The sequence below is a fragment of the Dendronephthya gigantea genome, unplaced genomic scaffold (genome assembly GCF_004324835.1).
Source record: "Dendronephthya gigantea isolate DGI-Jeju-01 unplaced genomic scaffold, DenGig_1.0 000157F, whole genome shotgun sequence".
In the NCBI taxonomy this organism is placed as follows: domain Eukaryota; kingdom Metazoa; phylum Cnidaria; class Anthozoa; order Malacalcyonacea; family Nephtheidae; genus Dendronephthya; species Dendronephthya gigantea.
In genome coordinates, this window is record NW_021163167.1 from 334,230 (window position 1) to 355,243 (window position 21,014).

At 32.9% G+C, this 21,014-nt stretch overlaps 1 protein-coding gene across 3 annotated transcripts; it reads left to right on the forward strand.

The window, feature by feature from the left end:
- The first annotated feature begins 13,475 nt into the window (after positions 1 to 13,475).
- Positions 13,476 to 16,818, forward strand: LOC114537442. Of its 3 annotated transcripts, none has more exons than XM_028558483.1 (6): positions 13,476 to 13,870; positions 14,122 to 14,257; positions 14,697 to 14,887; positions 15,316 to 15,460; positions 15,576 to 15,635; positions 15,984 to 16,818. In XM_028558483.1, the coding sequence occupies exons 1-6, from the start codon at positions 13,712 to 13,714 to the stop codon at positions 16,766 to 16,768; spliced, it is 1,476 nt and encodes a 491-aa protein (XP_028414284.1). In that variant the 5' UTR covers positions 13,476 to 13,711; the 3' UTR covers positions 16,769 to 16,818. The 3 variants fall into 3 exon arrangements, with proteins under 3 accessions (XP_028414284.1, XP_028414285.1, XP_028414286.1); XM_028558484.1 differs by having other exon boundaries at positions 15,316 to 15,448; XM_028558485.1 differs by having other exon boundaries at positions 14,122 to 14,239.
- Positions 16,819 to 21,014: the final 4,196 nt, after the last annotated feature.

The following is a 21,014-nucleotide window of genomic DNA, read 5'->3' on the forward strand; positions in this document are numbered from 1 at the left end:
TGATAATTATATAATGAAATATTTTTTTATGGTAAAAGTATAGAAAATGATTTCTACAGATTATCAAAATCAAACACTAAATGAGGGTATCAACCGTTTTTTTTTTCTATGGTCCATACATGGTTATATACTAGCTAAAAGGCTTCGCATTTAAAAATTTCTATATCAAATGGAATGATTATAATATAAAAAACGAAAAAGATGTATTATAACCCTCGAAAACGTACAACCAATTAGTGCTTAAAGAGAAGTGTCTAGTGAATGGTAAAATACAGTAAACATTACCCGTTTTCCAGCTGCAGTTTATAGATTTTCACAGCTTAAATGAAAGTTATATACTTTAATAACATCAAAACAGCTCAAACTAAATCCCGAACTGGCAACTGAAGGGCTAAACGCCGAATGTTTTTTTTTCACAAAATATATTACACAGTGATTTCATTGTTTTATCAAAACTTCAAAGTAATTGCACTTTCCAGAACTCTTTTTCAAGTTAACATGGCTTTTAGCCAATCAGAGGCTCTGAATCTTCTGAAACAAATTATGATTTAATTTATTCAATCTATTCAATATATAGAGCAATAAACACTAAAAATGCCATATTACATGTTGACGAATGCCTAAAAACTCCCCCATGTCATTCCAATCCTACGTCCAATAACACAAACGGATCTTATATCTTCATATGTAATTCTCGATATATACAGGAGACGGATTTAATGGAACAGATTATAGGCCTACACCAGAAATAATGTTTTTCGCGAATGTATGAGTAAAAGACAGAAAATGAAAATAAAAATGCTACAACTGTCATTTCAGATGTTAACGAATGCCAAACATCTTCTCCATGTCATTCCAATGCTACGTGCAATAACACAGATGGATCTTATTTTGCACATGTGATTCTGGATATACTGGAGATGGATTTAATTGCGCAGGTAAGACAACGGAAATATTATTTTAACAAATATCTTTAACAAATGTTTGAGAAAAGAATAGTAAATAAAAGAAAAAAAATTTTGCGACTGTCATTTCAGATGTTGACGAATGCCAAACATCTTCCCCATGTCATTCCAATGCTACGTGCAATAACACAGATGGATCTTATTTTTGTACATGTGATTCTGGATATTCTGGAGATGGATTTAATTGCACAGGTAAGACAGCGGAAAGAATATTTTTAACAATTTTTTTTTAAAAAATATTTGAGAAAAAATAGTAGATAGAAATTTGATAATGGTTTGGCAGCTACCTATCTCACACTACCTAGCTCAGCTACCCCGACAGCTACCTAGCTCACACGATTGCTCTAATTTCCTTGTTTGTTTGTAGTTTTAATATTTCAACACATGAAATAGTCTTGCCCACCAACAAGCCTAAGTTGAAGCGGGAAAGAGGATTTTTGACTCTTTTTCATTTGCAATTGTTCACAATGCGGTACACCCAGCTTTTTAATAATTATTTGGTAAAATATTTTTTTTGGGGGGAAACGGTATAGAAAAAGATTTCTACAGATTATCAAAATCAAACTCAATGTTATCCTTTTGAATGTCATCTGTAATATATTTCTAGATATTAATGAATGTGAAACAATTAATCCTTGTGATGTAAATGCAAATTGCACTAATACTGATGGTTCATATAATTGTACTTGTAACATGGGCTATGAGGGCAATGGTTACAACTGTACAGGTAAGGTGAACACAGAATATCGGCATAAACAAAATTATCTGTTATTCTACAGTCAAATTTTCTTTGTCTCTGGTTTTCTATCGCAAATCCAAGTTCTGAACGCAAGCGATATTTCTACAGCTGTTTCCCCGGCAGCTATCTAGCTCACAGGAATAGTTTAATTTCCTTGTTTGCTCTAATATAGTTGAATAATGAAACATTTATTAGTTTTTAACGTCGTTCCAACAAGCTTAAGTTGAAGAAAGAAAAAGGATTTGAAATTCTTTTTCATTTGCAATTTTTCACCATGCCATATACTCAGCTTGTTAATAATTATTTGATAAAATATTTAATTTTGGGGAAAAGTACAAAAAGATTTGCACAGATTATAAAAATCAAACTCATTATAATCCTTGCGAACGTCATCTGTAATATATTTTCAGATATCAATGAATGTCAAACAAGTCCTTGCGATGTGAATGCAAATTGCACTAATACAGATGGTTCATATAATTGTACTTGTAACATGGGCTATGAGGGCAATGGTTACAACTGTGCAGGTAAGGTGAACACAGAATATCGGCATAAAGAAAATTATCTGTTATTCTAGAATCAAATTTTATTTTTCTCTGGTTTTCTAACGCAAATCCAAGTTCTGAACGCAAGCGATATTTCTACTGCTGTTTCCCCGACAGCTATCTAGCTCACACGATTAGTTTAATTTCCTTGTTTGCTCTAATAGTTGAATAATTAGAGCATGATATAGTCTTTGGCTTTGATCTAACGTGCCTAGTTTGAGGAAGGAGAGAGAATTTTACATTCTTTTTTCATTTACAAGTGTTCACCATGTTATATACTCAGCTAAGTCAGATGGTTGATAATTATATAATGAAATATTTTTTTATGGTAAAAGTATAGAAAATGATTTCTACAGATTATCAAAATCAAACACTAAATGAGGGTATCAACCGTTTTTTTTTTCTATGGTCCATACATGGTTATATACTAGCTAAAAGGCTTCGCATTTAAAAATTTCTATATCAAATGGAATGATTATAATATAAAAACGAAAAAGATGTATTATAACCCTCGAAAACGTACAACCAATTAGTGCTTAAAGAGAAGTGTCTAGTGAATGGTAAAATACAGTAAACATTACCCGTTTTCCAGCTGCAGTTTATAGATTTTCACAGCTTAAATGAAAGTTATATACTTTAATAACATCAAAACAGCTCAAACTAAATCCCGAACTGGCAACTGAAGGGCTAAACGCCGAATGTTTTTTTTTTCACAAAATATATTACACAGTGATTTCATTGTTTTATCAAAACTTCAAAGTAATTGCACTTTCCAGAACTCTTTTTCAAGTTAACATGGCTTTTAGCCAATCAGAGGCTCTGAATCTTCTGAAACAAATTATGATTTAATTTATTCAATCTATTCAATATATAGAGCAATAAACACTAAAAATGCCATATTAGATGTTGACGAATGCCTAAAAACTCCCCCATGTCATTCCAATCCTACGTCCAATAACACAAATGGATCTTATATCTTCATATGTAATTCTCGATATATACAGGAGACGGATTTAATGGAACAGATTATAGGCCTACACCAGAAATAATTTTTTCGCGAATGTATGAGTAAAAGACAGAAAATGAAAATAAAAATGCTACAACTGTCATTTCAGATGTTAACGAATGCCAAACATCTTCTCCATGTCATTCCAATGCTACGTGCAATAACACAGATGGATCTTATATTTGCACATGTGATTCTGGATATACTGGAGATGGATTTAATTGCGCAGGTAAGACAACGGAAATATTATTTTAACAAATATCTTTAACAAATGTTTGAGAAAAGAATAGTAAATGGAAGAAAAAAATTTTGCGACTGTCATTTCAGATGTTGACGAATGCCAAACATCTTCCCCATGTCATTCCAATGCTACGTGCAATAACACAGATGGATCTTATTTTTGTACATGTGATTCTGGATATTCTGGAGATGGATTTAATTGCACAGGTAAGACAGCGGAAAGAATATTTTAACAATTTTTTTTAAAAAATATTTGAGAAAAAATAGTAGATGGAAATTTGATAATGGTTTGGCAGCTACCTATCTCACACTACCTAGCTCAGCTACCCCGACAGCTACCTAGCTCACACGATTGCTCTAATTTCCTTGTTTGTTCTAGTAGTTTTAATATTTACACATGAAATAGTCTTTGCCCACCAACAAGCCTAAGTTGAAGCGGGAAAGAGGATTTTTGACTCTTTTTCATTTGCAATTGTTCACAATGCGGTACACCCAGCTTTTTAATAATTATTTGGTAAAATATTTTTTTGGGGGGAAACGGTATAGAAAAAGATTTCTACAGATTATCAAAATCAAACTCAATGTTATCCTTTTGAATGTCATCTGTAATATATTTCTAGATATTAATGAATGTGAAACAATTAATCCTTGTGATGTAAATGCAAATTGCACTAATACTGATGGTTCATATAATTGTACTTGTAACATGGGCTATGAGGGCAATGGTTACAACTGTACAGGTAAGGTGAACACAGAATATCGGCATAAACAAAATTATCTGTTATTCTACAGTCAAATTTTCTTTGTCTCTGGTTTTCTATCGCAAATCCAAGTTCTGAACGCAAGCGATATTTCTACAGCTGTTTCCCCGGCAGCTATCTAGCTCACAGGAATAGTTTAATTTCCTTGTTTGCTCTAATATAGTTGAATAATGAGAACATTTATTAGTTTTTAACGTCGTTCCAACAAGCTTAAGTTGAAGAAAGAAAAAGGATTTGAAATTCTTTTTCATTTGCAATTTTTCACCATGCCATATACTCAGCTTGTTAATAATTATTTGATAAAATATTTAATTTTGGGGAAAAGTACAAAAAGATTTGCACAGATTATAAAAATCAAACTCATTATAATCCTTGCGAACGTCATCTGTAATTATTTTCAGATATCAATGAATGTCAAACAAGTCCTTGCGATGTGAATGCAAATTGCACTAATACAGATGGTTCATATAATTGTACTTGTAACATGGGCTATGAGGGCAATGGTTACAACTGTGCAGGTAAGGTGAACACAGAATATCGGCATAAAGAAAATTATCTGTTATTCTAGAATCAAATTTTATTTTTCTCTGGTTTTCTAACGCAAATCCAAGTTCTGAACGCAAGCGATATTTCTACTGCTGTTTCCCCGACAGCTATCTAGCTCACACGATTAGTTTAATTTCCTTGTTTGCTCTAATAGTTGAATAATTAGAGCATGATATAGTCTTTGGCTTTGATCTAACGTGCCTAGTTTGAGGAAGGAGAGAGAATTTTACATTCTTTTTTCATTTACAAGTGTTCACCATGTTATATACTCAGCTAAGTCAGATGGTTGATAATTATATAATGAAATATTTTTTATGGTAAAAGTATAGAAAATGATTTCTACAGATTATCAAAATCAAACACTAAATGAGGGTATCAACCGTTTTTTTTTTCTATGGTCCATACATGGTTATATACTAGCTAAAAGGCTTCGCATTTAAAAATTTCTATATCAAATGGAATGATTATAATATAAAAAACGAAAAAGATGTATTATAACCCTCGAAAACGTACAACCAATTAGTGCTTAAAGAGAAGTGTCTAGTGAATGGTAAAATACAGTAAACATTACCCGTTTTCCAGCTGCAGTTTATAGATTTTCACAGCTTAAATGAAAGTTATATACTTTAATAACATCAAAACAGCTCAAACTAAATCCCGAACTGGCAACTGAAGGGCTAAACGCCGAATGTTTTTTTTTCACAAAATATATTACACATGATTTCATTGTTTTATCAAAACTCAAAGTAATTGCACTTTCCAGAACTCTTTTTCAAGTTAACATGGCTTTTAGCCAATCAGAGGCTCTGAATCTTCTGAAACAAATTATGATTTAATTTATTCAATCTATTCAATATATAGAGCAATAAACACTAAAAATGCCATATTAGATGTTGACGAATGCCTAAAAACTCCCCCATGTCATTCCAATCCTACGTCCAATAACACAAATGGATCTTATATCTTCATATGTAATTCTCGATATATACAGGAGACGGATTTAATGGAACAGATTATAGGCCTACACCAGAAATAATGTTTTTCGCGAATGTATGAGTAAAAGACAGAAAATGAAAATAAAAATGCTACAACTGTCATTTCAGATGTTAACGAATGCCAAACATCTTCTCCATGTCATTCCAATGCTACGTGCAATAACACAGATGGATCTTATATTTGCACATGTGATTCTGGATATACTGGAGATGGATTTAATTGCGCAGGTAAGACAACGGAAATATTATTTTAACAAATATCTTTAACAAATGTTTGAGAAAAGAATAGTAAATAAAGAAAAAAAATTTTGCGACTGTCATTTCAGATGTTGACGAATGCCAAACATCTTCCCCATGTCATTCCAATGCTACGTGCAATAACACAGATGGATCTTATTTTTGTACATGTGATTCTGGATATTCTGGAGATGGATTTAATTGCACAGGTAAGACAGCGGAAAGAATATTTTTAACAATTTCTTTTTAAAAAATTTTTGAGAAAAAATAGTAGATGGAAATTTGATAATGGTTTGGCAGCTACCTATCTCACACTACCTAGCTCAGCTACCCCGACAGCTACCTAGCTCACACGATTGCTCTAATTTCCTTGTTTGTTCTAGTAGTTTTAATATTTACACATGAAATAGTCTTTGCCCACCAACAAGCCTAAGTTGAAGCGGGAAAGAGGATTTTTGACTCTTTTTCATTTGCAATTGTTCACAATGCGGTACACCCAGCTTTTTAATAATTATTTGGTAAAATATTTTTTTGGGGGGGAAACGGTATAGAAAAAGATTTCTACAGATTATCAAAATCAAACTCAATGTTATCCTTTTGAATGTCATCTGTAATATATTTCTAGATATTAATAAATGTGAAACAATTAATCCTTGTGATGTAAATGCAAATTGCACTAATACTGATGGTTCATATAATTGTACTTGTAACATGGGCTATGAGGGCAATGGTTACAACTGTACAGGTAAGGTGAACACAGAATATCGGCATAAACAAAATTATCTGTTATTCTACAGTCAAATTTTCTTTGTCTCTGGTTTTCTATCGCAAATCCAAGTTCTGAACGCAAGCGATATTTCTACAGCTGTTTCCCCGGCAGCTATCTAGCTCACAGGAATAGTTTAATTTCCTTGTTTGCTCTAATATAGTTGAATAATGAGAACATTTATTAGTTTTTAACGTCGTTCCAACAAGCTTAAGTTGAAGAAAGAAAAAGGATTTGAAATTCTTTTTCATTTGCAATTTTTCACCATGCCATATACTCAGCTTGTTAATAATTATTTGATAAAATATTTAATTTTGGGGAAAAGTACAAAAAGATTTGCACAGATTATAAAAATCAAACTCATTATAATCCTTGCGAACGTCATCTGTAATATATTTTCAGATATCAATGAATGTCAAACAAGTCCTTGCGATGTGAATGCAAATTGCACTAATACAGATGGTTCATATAATTGTACTTGTAACATGGGCTATGAGGGCAATGGTTACAACTGTGCAGGTAAGGTGAACACAGAATATCGGCATAAAGAAAATTATCTGTTATTCTAGAATCAAATTTTATTTTTCTCTGGTTTTCTAACGCAAATCCAAGTTCTGAACGCAAGCGATATTTCTACTGCTGTTTCCCCGACAGCTATCTAGCTCACACGATTAGTTTAATTTCCTTGTTTGCTCTAATAGTTGAATAATTAGAGCATGATATAGTCTTTGGCTTTGATCTAACGTGCCTAGTTTGAGGAAGGAGAGAGAATTTACATTCTTTTTTCATTTACAAGTGTTCACCATGTTATACTCAGCTAAGTCAGATGGTTGATAATTATATAATGAAATATTTTTTTATGGTAAAAGTATAGAAAATGATTTCTACAGATTATCAAAATCAAACACTAAATGAGGGTATCAACCGTTTTTTTTTTCTATGGTCCATACATGGTTATATACTAGCTAAAAGGCTTCGCATTTAAAAATTTCTATATCAAATGGAATGATTATAATATAAAAAACGAAAAAGATGTATTATAACCCTCGAAAACGTACAACCAATTAGTGCTTAAAGAGAAGTGTCTAGTGAATGGTAAAATACAGTAAACATTACCCGTTTTCCAGCTGCAGTTTATAGATTTTCACAGCTTAAATGAAAGTTATATACTTTAATAACATCAAAACAGCTCAAACTAAATCCCGAACTGGCAACTGAAGGGCTAAACGCCGAATGTTTTTTTTTTCACAAAATATATTACACAGTGATTTCATTGTTTTATCAAAACTCAAAGTAATTGCACTTTCCAGAACTCTTTTTCAAGTTAACATGGCTTTTAGCCAATCAGAGGCTCTGAATCTTCTGAAACAAATTATGATTTAATTTATTCAATCTATTCAATATATAGAGCAATAAACACTAAAAATGCCATAACAGTTGACGAATGCCTAAAAACTCCCCCATGTCATTCCAATCCTACGTCCAATAACACAAATGGATCTTATATCTTCATATGTAATTCTCGATATATACAGGAGACGGATTTAATGGAACAGATTATAGGCCTACACCAGAAATAATGTTTTTCGCGAATGTATGAGTAAAAGACAGAAAATGAAAATAAAAATGCTACAACTGTCATTTCAGATGTTAACGAATGCCAAACATCTTCTCCATGTCATTCCAATGCTACGTGCAATAACACAGATGGATCTTATATTTGCACATGTGATTCTGGATATACTGGAGATGGATTTAATTGCGCAGGTAAGACAACGGAAATATTATTTTAACAAATATCTTTAACAAATGTTTGAGAAAAGAATAGTAAATAAAAGAAAAAAAATTTTGCGACTGTCATTTCAGATGTTGACGAATGCCAAACATCTTCCCCATGTCATTCCAATGCTACGTGCAATAACACAGATGGATCTTATTTTTGTACATGTGATTCTGGATATTCTGGAGATGGATTTAATTGCACAGGTAAGACAGCGGAAAAGAATATTTTTAACAATTTTATTTTAGAAAAATAGTAGATGAAATTTGATAATGGTTTGGCAGCTACTACTCTACCTAGCTCAGCTACCCCCGACAGCTACCTAGCTCACACGATTGCTCTAATTCCTTGTTTGTTCTAGTAGTTTTAATATTTACACATGAAATAGTCTTTGCCCACCAACAAGCCTAATTGAAGCGGGAAAGAGGATTTTTGACTCTTTTTCATTTGCAATTGTTCACAATGCGGTACATCCAGCTTTTTAATAATTATTTGGTAAAATATTTTTTTGGGGGGAAACGGTATAGAAAAAGATTTCTACAGATTATCAAAATCAAACTCAATGTTATCCTTTTGAAGTCATCTGTAATATATTTCTAGATATTAATGAATGTGAAACAATTAATCCTTGTGATGTAAATGCAAATTGCACTAATACTGATGGTTCATATATTGTACTTGTAACATGGGCTATGAGGGCAATGGTTACAACTGTACAGGTAAGGTGAACACAAATATCGGCATAAACAAAATTATCTGTTATTCTACAGTCAAATTTTCTTTGTCTCTGATTTTCTATCGCAAATCCAAGTTCTGAACGCAAGCGATATTTCTACAGCTGTTTCCCCGGCAGCTATCTAGCTCACAGGAATAGTTTAATTTCCTTGTTTGCTCTAATATAGTTGAATAATGAGAACATTTATTAGTTTTTAACGTCGTTCCAACAAGCTTAAGTTGAAGAAAGAAAAAGGATTGAAATTCTTTTCATTTGCATTTTTCACCATGCCATATACTCAGCTTGTTAATAATTATGATAAAATATTAATTTTGGGGAAAAGTACAAAAAGATTTGCACAGATTATAAAAATCAAACTCATTAAATCTTGCGAACGTCATCTGTAATATATTTTCAGATATCAATGAATGTCAAACAAATCCTTGTGGTGTAAATGCAAATTGTACTAATACAGATGGTTCATATAATTGTACTTGTAACATGGGCTATGAGGGCAATGGTTACAACTGTGCAGGTAAGGTGAACACAGAATATCGGCATAAAGAAAATTATCTGTTATTCTAGAATCAAATTTTATTTTTCTCTGGTTTTCTAACGCAAATCCAAGTTCTGAACGCAAGCGATATTTCTACTGCTGTTTCCCCGACAGCTACTACTCACACATAGTTAATTTCTGTGTGCTCTAATAGTTGAATAATTAGAGCAGAATAGTCTTGGCTTGATCTAACGTGCCTAGTTGAGGAAGGAGAGAGAATTTACATTCTTTTTCATTACAAGTGTTCACCAGTTATATACTCAGCTAAGTCAGATGGTTGATAAATAAAATGAAATATTTTATGGTAAATAGAAGAATGATTTCTACAGATATCAAAATCAAACACTAAAGAGGGTATCAACCGTTTTTTTTTTATGGTCCATACATGGTTAATACTAGCTAAAAGGCTTCGCATTTAAAAATTCTATATCAAATGGAATGATTAAATAAAAAAACGAAAAAGATGTATTATAACCCCGAAAACGTACAAACAATTAGTGCTTAAAGAGAAGTGTCTAGTGAATGGTAAAATACAGTAAACATTACCCGTTTTCCAGCTGCAGTTTATAGATTCACAGCTTAAAGAAAGTTATATACTTAATAACATCAAAAAGCTAACTAAATCCCGAACTGGCAACTGAAGGGCTAAACGCCGAATGTTTTTTTTACAAAAGAATTACACAGTGATTCATGTATCAAAACTCAAAGTAATGCACTTTCCAGAACTCTTTTCAAGTTAACATGGGCTTTTAGCCAATCAGAGGCTCTGAATCTTCTGAAACAAATTATGATTTAATTTATTCAATCTATTCAATATAGAGCAATAAACACTAAAAATGCCATATTAGATGTTGACGAATGCCTAAAAACTCCCCCATGTCATTCCAATCCTACGTCCAATAACACAAATGGATCTTATATCTTCATATGTAATTCTCGATATATACAGGAGACGGATTTAATGGAACAGATTATAGGCCTACACCAGAAATAATGTTTTTCGCGAATGTATGAGTAAAAGACAGAAAATGAAAATAAAAATGCTACAACTGTCATTTCAGATGTTAACGAATGCCAAACATCTTCTCCATGTCATTCCAATGCTACGTGCAATAACACAGATGGATCTTATTTTGCACATGTGATTCTGGATATACTGGAGATGGATTTAATTGCGCAGGTAAGACAACGGAAATATTATTTTAACAAATTCTTTAACAAATGTTTGAGAAAAGAATAGTAAATAAAAGAAAAAAAATTTTGCGACTGTCATTTCAGATGTTGACGAATGCCAAACATCTTCCCCATGTCATTCCAATGCTACGTGCAATAACACAGATGGATCTTATTTTTGTACATGTGATTCTGGATATTCTGGAGATGGATTTAATTGCACAGGTAAGACAGCGGAAAGAATATTTTTAACAATTTTTTTTTAAAAATATTTGAGAAAAAATAGTAGATGGAAATTTAATAATGGTTTGGCAGCTACCTATCTCACACTACCTAGCTCAGCTACCCCGACAGCTACCTAGCTCACACGATTGCTCTAATTTCCTTGTTTTTCTAGTAGTTTTAATATTTACACATGAAATAGTCTTTGCCACCAACAAGCCTAAGTTGAAGCGGGAAAGAGGATTTTTGACTCTTTTTCATTTGCAATTGTTCACAATGCGGTACACCCAGCTTTTTAATAATTATTTGGTAAAATATTTTTTTGGGGGGAAACGGTATAGAAAAAGATTTCTACAGATTATCAAAATCAAACTCAATGTTATCCTTTTGAATGTCATCTGTAATATATTTCTAGATATTAATGAATGTGAAACAATTAATCCTTGTGATGTAAATGCAATTGCACTAATACTGATGGTTCATATAATTGTACTTGTAACATGGGCTATGAGGGCAATGGTTACAACTGTACAGGTAAGGTGAACACAGAATATCGGCATAAACAAAAATTATCTGTTATTCTACAGTCAAATTTTCTTTGTCTCTGGTTTTCTATCGCAAATCCAAGTTCTGAACGCAAGCGATATTTCTACAGCTGTTTCCCCGGCAGCTATCTAGCTCACAGGAATAGTTTAATTTCCTTGTTTGCTCTAATATAGTTGAATAATGAGAACATTTATTAGTTTTTAACGTCGTTCCAACAAGCTTAAGTTGAAGAAAGAAAAAGGATTTGAAATTCTTTTTCATTTGCAATTTTTCACCATGCCATATACTCAGCTTGTTAATAATTATTTGATAAAATATTTAATTTTGGGGAAAAGTACAAAAAGATTTGAAGAGATTATAAAAATCAAACTCATTATAATCCTTGCGAACGTCATCTGTAATATATTTTCAGATATCAATGAATGTCAAACAAGTCCTTGCGATGTGAATGCAAATTGCACTAATACAGATGGTTCATATAATTGTACTTGTAACATGGGCTATGAGGGCAATGGTTACAACTGTGCAGGTAAGGTGAACACAGAATATCGGCATAAAGAAAATTATCGGTTATTCTAGAATCAAATTTTATTTTTCTCTGGTTTTCTAACGCAAATCCAAGTTCTGAACGCAAGCGATATTTCTACTGCTGTTTCCCCGACAGCTATCTAGCTCACACGAGTAGTTTAATTTCCTTGTTTGCTCTAATAGTTGAATAATTAGAGCATGATATAGTCTTTGGCTTTGATCTAACGTGCCTAGTTTGAGGAAGGAGAGAGAATTTTACATTCTTTTTTCATTTACAAGTGTTCACCATGTTATATACTCAGCTAAGTCAGATGGTTGATAATTATATAATGAAATATTTTTTTATGGTAAAAGTATAGAAAATGATTTCTACAGATTATCAAAATCAAACACTAAATGAGGGTATCAACCGTTTTTTTTTTCTATGGTCCATACATGGTTATATACTAGCTAAAAGGCTTCGCATTTAAAAATTTCTATATCAAATGGAATGATTATAATATAAACTAGGGATCCGAGGATAGTGCAAAGTTTTAGCTATAATGCAAATGCTGTTATACTTGTGATTGTGCAAAAATGCGCGGTTATCCATATTATATATATATATATATATATATATATATATATATATATATATATATATATATATATATATATATATATATATATATATATATATAATATATTTGTCAATGAGTGTTCTCGCGTCTAGCTCAATTTTTACGTACATCATTATTTTGCGAGTTGTGCTTTTGACGAATATAGCTCAAACAAACAACCCGTTCTCGCCTGAACTGAAGTATTAAATAAATGATGTCAACATTTTATAATAAAATATTTCTGAGAAGAATCCCACAAGATAGTTTCAAATTGCACTATACTGTATAAACCTTAATTAAAGTAAATAAACCTTGCATGATTTACATAACCGATGCGTGAATCGATCACTTGTCCACACAGCACGAAAATATAACCAAACATACTCAAATTACATTACTATAGTCGCGATATTATATATGGATATCAACCATAACAATATAATTAGCCTTGATGCCCACTGTGTGGATCCACAGTTTTCATTTTGAAGCATTTTTTATGACAGTAAAATTGGTTTATGCATAGGCGTACGGGACTTTTAACACCCGTGTCACATATTCTCAGCGGCTGTAACCCAAGATTTCTCAATTGAGAAGTGCAGGTCTAACCCAGGCCAAATGATCATCTAAATCATTCAATGGCCAGCTATGCGCAAAGGGCAAAGGTCAAATACGTTTGATCCAATAAACGGTGCTTTTCTATGCGCATTTGTGTGTATGCTAATTTGTTCACTCGTCGCGACTGCACTTCGATAGAATTTTAGTATTATTTTGATATATTTCGACATTTAAAATATGGAACCGTCAAAACGTCAAAGAAATCGTATTACGGATGCTCAAAGAATCGTTCTGGAGCGATTATATGGTAATGGAATGGTTGGAACAGGTCATTTATATGACAGCAAAGTCGATCAAGCTACGCAAGAAACGGGCCTGACGAAAACGCAAGTTAAGGTAAACCCAGATTATCTGTGCATCTTAAAGAATTAACCAGAGTGTCTTTTTCAATAGATATATTAAAGTGTAACATGCATAAACAGTGTTTATTTAAAAAGTTGTTTGAATTGCTTAATAACTATAAATAAGATTTTATGCTTGTACTTCAAAATTGTGTTGTTGTGCTCCTTCTAATTACTGTATACTATATTATTATATATTGGTTACAATTTTATATGTGTACTACACTGTATATTGCTTATTCCTAGAAATGGATTGGTAACCAAAAAAGGAAACAACCTTCAACCAGCCAAACCTTTGATGAAACATCTACATTGAAGAGGGCCAAACACATAAAAGGACCACATTCATACAATGTATTTTGCAGTGAGTTTTTCAAGTCTGGTTAGTGAAATTGTCTTTATTTAATTTTTGAAATTAACAATATTTATTGCATGGAGCTAGGTCAGGCATTAACAATCAAATTATATCTTGGTATGGTATCTCCTAAACCTAATTTTTGCCCTGTCATGTGTGTTCACTTGCCCTATAATAAGGCTTCAATAGAGAGGAAGTCTTCATAATTATATTCAATACATTGAAATGGTAATTGAGTTGGAAAGATTACAAAACAAGGGTTGAATGTCTAAATGTTATTTAGTAGCTAATATGCTGCTCAAATTTCTAAAATGAAAAAACAATTGAACTAAATATTAGGCAAAATGTATAGTCATCATATTGAGTTTTCTCTTATTGGATGAGATGAAAAAACAGTTCTTCAAAAATGTTGGTTGATGTGGTTTTTTGTGTATCTAAAATAGTTTTTATATCTGTGTTAATTTAGATGAGTGTAAAGGCTTGTCTAATACTGAAAGGAATAAACTAGCTGCAGAAAGGTGGAATTTGCAAAATGAGGATGAAAAAAAGAAATATGGTGAAACTGCTAAAGCCCTTAGCTCAGTTGATATAAAAGTGTTGGATGATGAGCAAAAGAGAAAGCTTATTGAAAGACACTGCAAAAAGCTAGTCGAGGAGGTAGCGGAAACCTTTATTTGGTTTGGCACTTGTAATATTGTTAAATTAGAATAGTTGAGCACTAGGTCTCCCATCCCATTCTTTTGCTATCATTTATCTTGGTTTCTAGAATTTTCTATGTTAGTAACAGGTAAGCTTGGCTACTGTGGATCTGGCTAAATGAGAATAACACAGGTTAATGTAGGGTTAGGACAAGAAATAAGAGCACCTGGCTTTCTAAGGCACCATACAGAGATTAGTATTTCCCTTAGTTTAGTGCCAAAATAGATAAAGAAACATATACATCATAATGGTATGATAAATAGCATGATTAATGACAAAAAAGCCCCACACTACCAAACTGGCCAGTGCAATAGTTAAACTGTAAGTTGAACAAAAATTAAACAGGGCAATCATTATGTGATCATTAGATGTGTGTTTATCCATAGATCAGGATACTGGAGGATTTGGGCTGCCAGACTTCATCTTTGATGATCAACAATGAAGGCACTGTTTTCCAACTGGGATCCAATGAAGGAAATCATTTTTTATCTTGCAACCCCGATATTGGCATAAAATTTCGTGAGTATTTTGGTAAGTTCTCTACAGGTCACTGGTAAAATAATTTTATTTAAGACTTGTGACAATTTTAGAGCAATTCCAATGGGATTCTATGTTTATAACTAAAGTACCAATGACATGACCTTAGGTAGTTCTGTTAAGAAGTACCGCAGAAATGATGTGCAAGATCTCTTTAACAAGAAATACAGTAAGTCTTTTTTGTCAGAAAATTGTTCACAACTGCTACCGGTAATGTGTTTTTAAACTTTAAAGGGCTGCAAATACTGTAACTTAACAATCACAGCTGGTTGTATAGGTTGCGTAGGTAAATCGTAGGTTAAAAGGTTAACCATCTTCTTATACAACCAGCCCTGAAGAATCTATTACAGTACAACTAAACTTTGATGAATACATACTTCACCCGATGATCAGTGGTGTTGCGCAATTATTAGCAATATACTATAATGATTCATGAGATGATTCATAAGAGCTAGACTGGATAACCGAAAAGTATATTGTAAATGTTTACAACATCAGAATTATTTCTAAATTTAAGGTGAAGCGGTTGGAAAGAGCTGCCGGGTGCCGTACTCGAAATGTGGATTCAGAGTTGTTGGTCTCCCTGAAGATATTTCTTTTAAGAAACCATATAACTATGGTTCCTTGCAACTAAAGAAAATCATGGAGGCTGCAGACAAAATAAAATTCATCATTGAAGATCCAACTCTCAACGAACCATTGAATGTTTACCCGACTGCAGTTTCTGGTAACAATGGTGATTTACAAGGAACTGTAAATGTTGTGAAACCTTTACTAGTAAAAATTGCTGGAGAAGATGCTGCGCAAAGGGTGCTGGCCGATTCTGAGAAGCGAATTATGGAGGAGGAGATTGAGGTGGTTGATTTGCATTTAAGTGATGAAGAGAAGGCAAACTTATATGGTTTGTGTGAAGGTTATTTTTCACCTGATGCATGGTTAGCAGTTGGACATAACATGCAACATTCAAGACAGGTTGAAAACATAGTTTTACCTGTACACACGACTGCAGAAGAAAGATTTTGGCTGTTTCGTACGAATGATAAGCCATTGCGTATAGCCAAGTGTGTATCCTCGGCCAAAATACGGGGTCAGTGGTTGGATCTTGTAGATGATGACACATACACATTCTTGCATAGTGACATTATTACGGGTAAGAACCTTATTCGTTCTGCTCATGGACCATTATATTTTTCAATAGAGGAAGCAGCTACTGAAAATTTTAAGTTACCAAAACAATTTAGATTTGCGATCGAAGGAGTTTTAGGTAAACTACGTAATGAAAATACTTGCGAATGGAAATGATGTCAAATTTTTTATCAGGGTAACAGGGTTAATTATTATAGTCAATTGGTACCAGGGCCGTTGCTAGATTGCTTAATTGGGGGGGGGAGATATAATCATGTATAGTATTCATGATCAGTTTGGCATAAAACGAATGATATGAATACACATGCACTCCCCTCCCCCAATAAGGCTTCTAGCTCGGGCTCTGGTTGGTTCATCGTAGACTCATGTACTTCATAGACTCCAGTTTAAATATTTTCTCAATATATATCATGTGCTTCAGTCATTTATCACGATAAATACCGAATAAAAATGCAGTATTTATTAAATGCAATATATATATATATATAAATGCAAAAATTAAATATCGGAAGGTTTCAGGTTACAAATTTATATCGATATATTTAAACATAATATTTTCCACAGTTCGGTTTTGTGCTAGAGTAATATTTGTCACACACGGTGCATGAGAAAAAATCAAAGCACACGTGTGTATGAATCGCCCAGTTACTGCATTTCTTGCAGTCAAACCTTTCCTTTAAACAGGGTTTTCTGCAGAAAATAAAAAAGGCTGTGTCTAGTTCTGGACACACACATTTGCCACCTGTTGTCTCACAAGCATGCATAGATCCACAGTCTTCTGACTTATGTTTGGAAGACATCTTAATCGCTGAAAGTAGCTGTTTAACGGCCTTCTGTGGTAATTTAGGGCCTTTAGAAAATCTAATGGCACTTCGCCAAACACATCTTTGCATAGTTTGGTTTTGTGATAGTCTTCCAATGATTGATTTTCTCTTATAAAAGATAGTAAAGATCCAAGTTTGAACGAGTAAGTATTGTGGATCAAAAATCTTAGAGTATGAGCACACCATTCCCCAATGAAATTATTCGATGATTCAAGCGAAACCAATTGGTCGGAAGAATTCTGATTCATTTGGTCCTCAGATGCTGTTGCAATTTTACTTCTGAATTTTAATTCAAAATTGCCTCTTTTAACAAACTTTTGCTTTGTAGACGTACTTTGTTTGGAAAACAAACGCCTTTTTACAATACATTTTTTATGTGTAGAGGAACTTGATGTGCTGGCGACACTTGATGTGCTGGGAACACTTGATTTTCTGGCTGAAATTTTTCCGTCACTGAGGTCTTTACTTTTTCCAAGATTAGCAATGACATAATTTGTTTTTCCTTGTCGAAGATTTTCCAAATAAGCACTTTTGTAAGCGCCCGGGTGAGGTAGGCTGTCGTTCATTGCCCTAGTTGTACCCTTATGGAATACTGACAGATGATTATCCAAGCGTTTCATGTAATTTCCATACTGGGGGCAGGTTGAAATTCGACAGACACCGTCTTTTCTCTATAAAATTATTCGGAATTATTTAGGTTAAAAATATGAAGATATCAAGAGTGGTAAGAGCGTAGAAATATTTCATACTTTCAGTAGGTAGGAAGGAAAGGGCCTTCATTCAAAGACCTTTACTATTTAAAGTTAAAATTTGTTAAAATTAGCCCTGTATATACTGTGATATACACTAGTCTCAATACATCTTCATACACGCCCCTTCTTTCATCAATGTATCACCAACTGTACTAAGTAGGTAGTTATTCTTTAACTATAGTATCATGCTGTGCTTCAAAGATTTCATTCACGATTTAATTATATTTTCGTAGCGCAATTCTAGGGAAACGAGCCATTTTTGTTTGATATGTAATAATGAAATAGCAATCGCCCCATATAAGTTATAGCGTCATAGCTGCAGCATGTGGTCACTCCTTGCGCAAAGAAAAAAAAGGAACAAGCTATGGCAACTACCACGTCGTGAAAATTTGTACCAATATGAATACCAAAATTGCAATTCTCATTGGCAAATCTGATCTGACCTTCGAGGGAAAACATGTCATATTTCTTCTGAACTTATTTCTTCCCATCATAGGGCTCTACAAACAAACAAATTCGCGTAATAAGTAATACGGAGTGTGAATATTGATATAAAATGTAGAACTATATGCTTATAGAAATTACAGTCTCGTTTACCTTGAAATTAATGTCTCGAACTGATAACAAACTATCCCTGAATAACTGAGTGATCTAGAACAGACGCTCTAGAATGGCCAAAAATGACTATAGAATGGCTATAGAATGGCTATAAATGACAAATAACGAAAATACACCTCGGGAATCTTTGCCTTTTGGCTTTGTTTTCGCAACACAAGAGCAAAGTAATACTATACGCGCATATCAGGTTTAAAAAAAGGTTTCTTATTTCCCAAATATTTCATATTACTGTCTTAAATTTCACTTCGTAACATTTTAATTACGATTCTTCAAATGAAATTTGACACCGACTTTATTTACGTTTTTTAACTTTTAAGACAGGGGTCAGTTTTACCCACATTGTATAAGAATGTTACATCTTCACAACATGTTTAGTAAGCTCACCCTCCAAATGAAATTTGACACCGACTTTATTTATGTTTTTTAATTCTAAAGACAGGGGTCAGTTTTACCCACATTGTATAAGAATGTTACATCTTCACAACATGTTTAGTAAGCTCACCCTCCAAATGAAATTTGACACCGACTTTATTTATGTTTTTTAATTCTAAAGACAGGGGTCAGTTTTACCCACATTGTATAAGAATGTTACATCTTCACAACATCCCTAGTAAGCTCACCCTCCAAATGAAATTTGATAACGACTTTATTTACGTTTTTTAATTCTAAAGACAGGGGTCAGTTTTACCCACATTGTATAAGAATGTTACATCTTCACAACATGTTTAGTAAGCTCACCCTCCAAATGAAATTTGATACCGACTTTATTTACGTTTTTTAACTTTTAAGATAGGGGTCAGTTTTACCCACATTGTATAAGAATGTTACATCTTCACAACATCTTTAGTAAGCTCACCCTCCAAATGAAATTTGATACCGACTTTATTTACGTTTTTTAACTTTTAAGATAGGGGTCGGTTTTACCCACATTGTATAAGAATGTTACATCTTCACAACATGTTTAGTAAGCTCACCCTCCAAATGAAATTTGACACCGACTTTATTTATGTTTTTTAATTCTAAAGACAGGGGTCAGTTTTACCCACATTGTATAAGAATGTTACATCTTCACAACATGTTTAGTAAGCTCACCCTCCAAATGAAATTTGACACCGACTTTATTTATGTTTTTTAATTCTAAAGACAGGGGTCAGTTTTACCCACATTGTATAAGAATGTTACATCTTCACAACATCCCTAGTAAGCTCACCCTCCAAATGAAATTTGATAACGACTTTATTTACGTTTTTTAATTCTAAAGACAGGGGTCAGTTTTACCCACATTGTATAAGAATGTTACATCTTCACAACATGTTTAGTAAGCTCACCCTCCAAATGAAATTTGATACCGACTTTATTTACGTTTTTTAACTTTTAAGATAGGGGTCAGTTTTACCCACATTGTATAAGAATGTTACATCTTCACAACATCTTTAGTAAGCTCACCCTCCAAATGAAATTTGATACCGACTTTATTTACGTTTTTTAACTTTTAAGATAGGGGTCGGTTTTACCCACATTGTATAAGAATGTTACATCTTCACAACATGTTTAGTAAGCTCACCCTCCAAATGAAATTTGACACCGACTTTATTTATGTTTTTTAATTCTAAAGACAGGGGTCAGTTTTACCCACATTGTATAAGAATGTTACATCTTCACAAGATGTTTAGTAAGCTCACCCTCCAAATGAAATTTGACACCGACTTTATTTACGTTTTTTAACTTTTAAGACAGGGGTCAGTTTTACCCACATTGTATAAGAATGTTACATCTTCACAAGATGTTTAGTAAGCTCACCCTCCAAATGAAATTTGACACCGACTTTATTTACGTTTTTTAACTTTTAAGAGGGGTCAGTTTTACCCACATTGTATAAGAATGTTACATCTTCACAACATGTTTAGTAAGCTCACCCTCCAAATGAAATTTGATACCGACTTTATTTACGTTTTTTAACTTTTAAGATAGGGGTCAGTTTTACCCACATTGTATAAGAATGTTACATCTTCACAACATCTTTAGTAAGCTCACCCTCCAAATGAAATTTGATACCGACTTTATTTACGTTTTTTAACTTTTAAGATAGGGGTCGGTTTTACCCACATTGTATAAGAATGTTACATCTTCACAACATGTTTAGTAAGCTCACCCTCCAAATGAAATTTGACACCGACTTTATTTATGTTTTTTAATTCTAAAGACAGG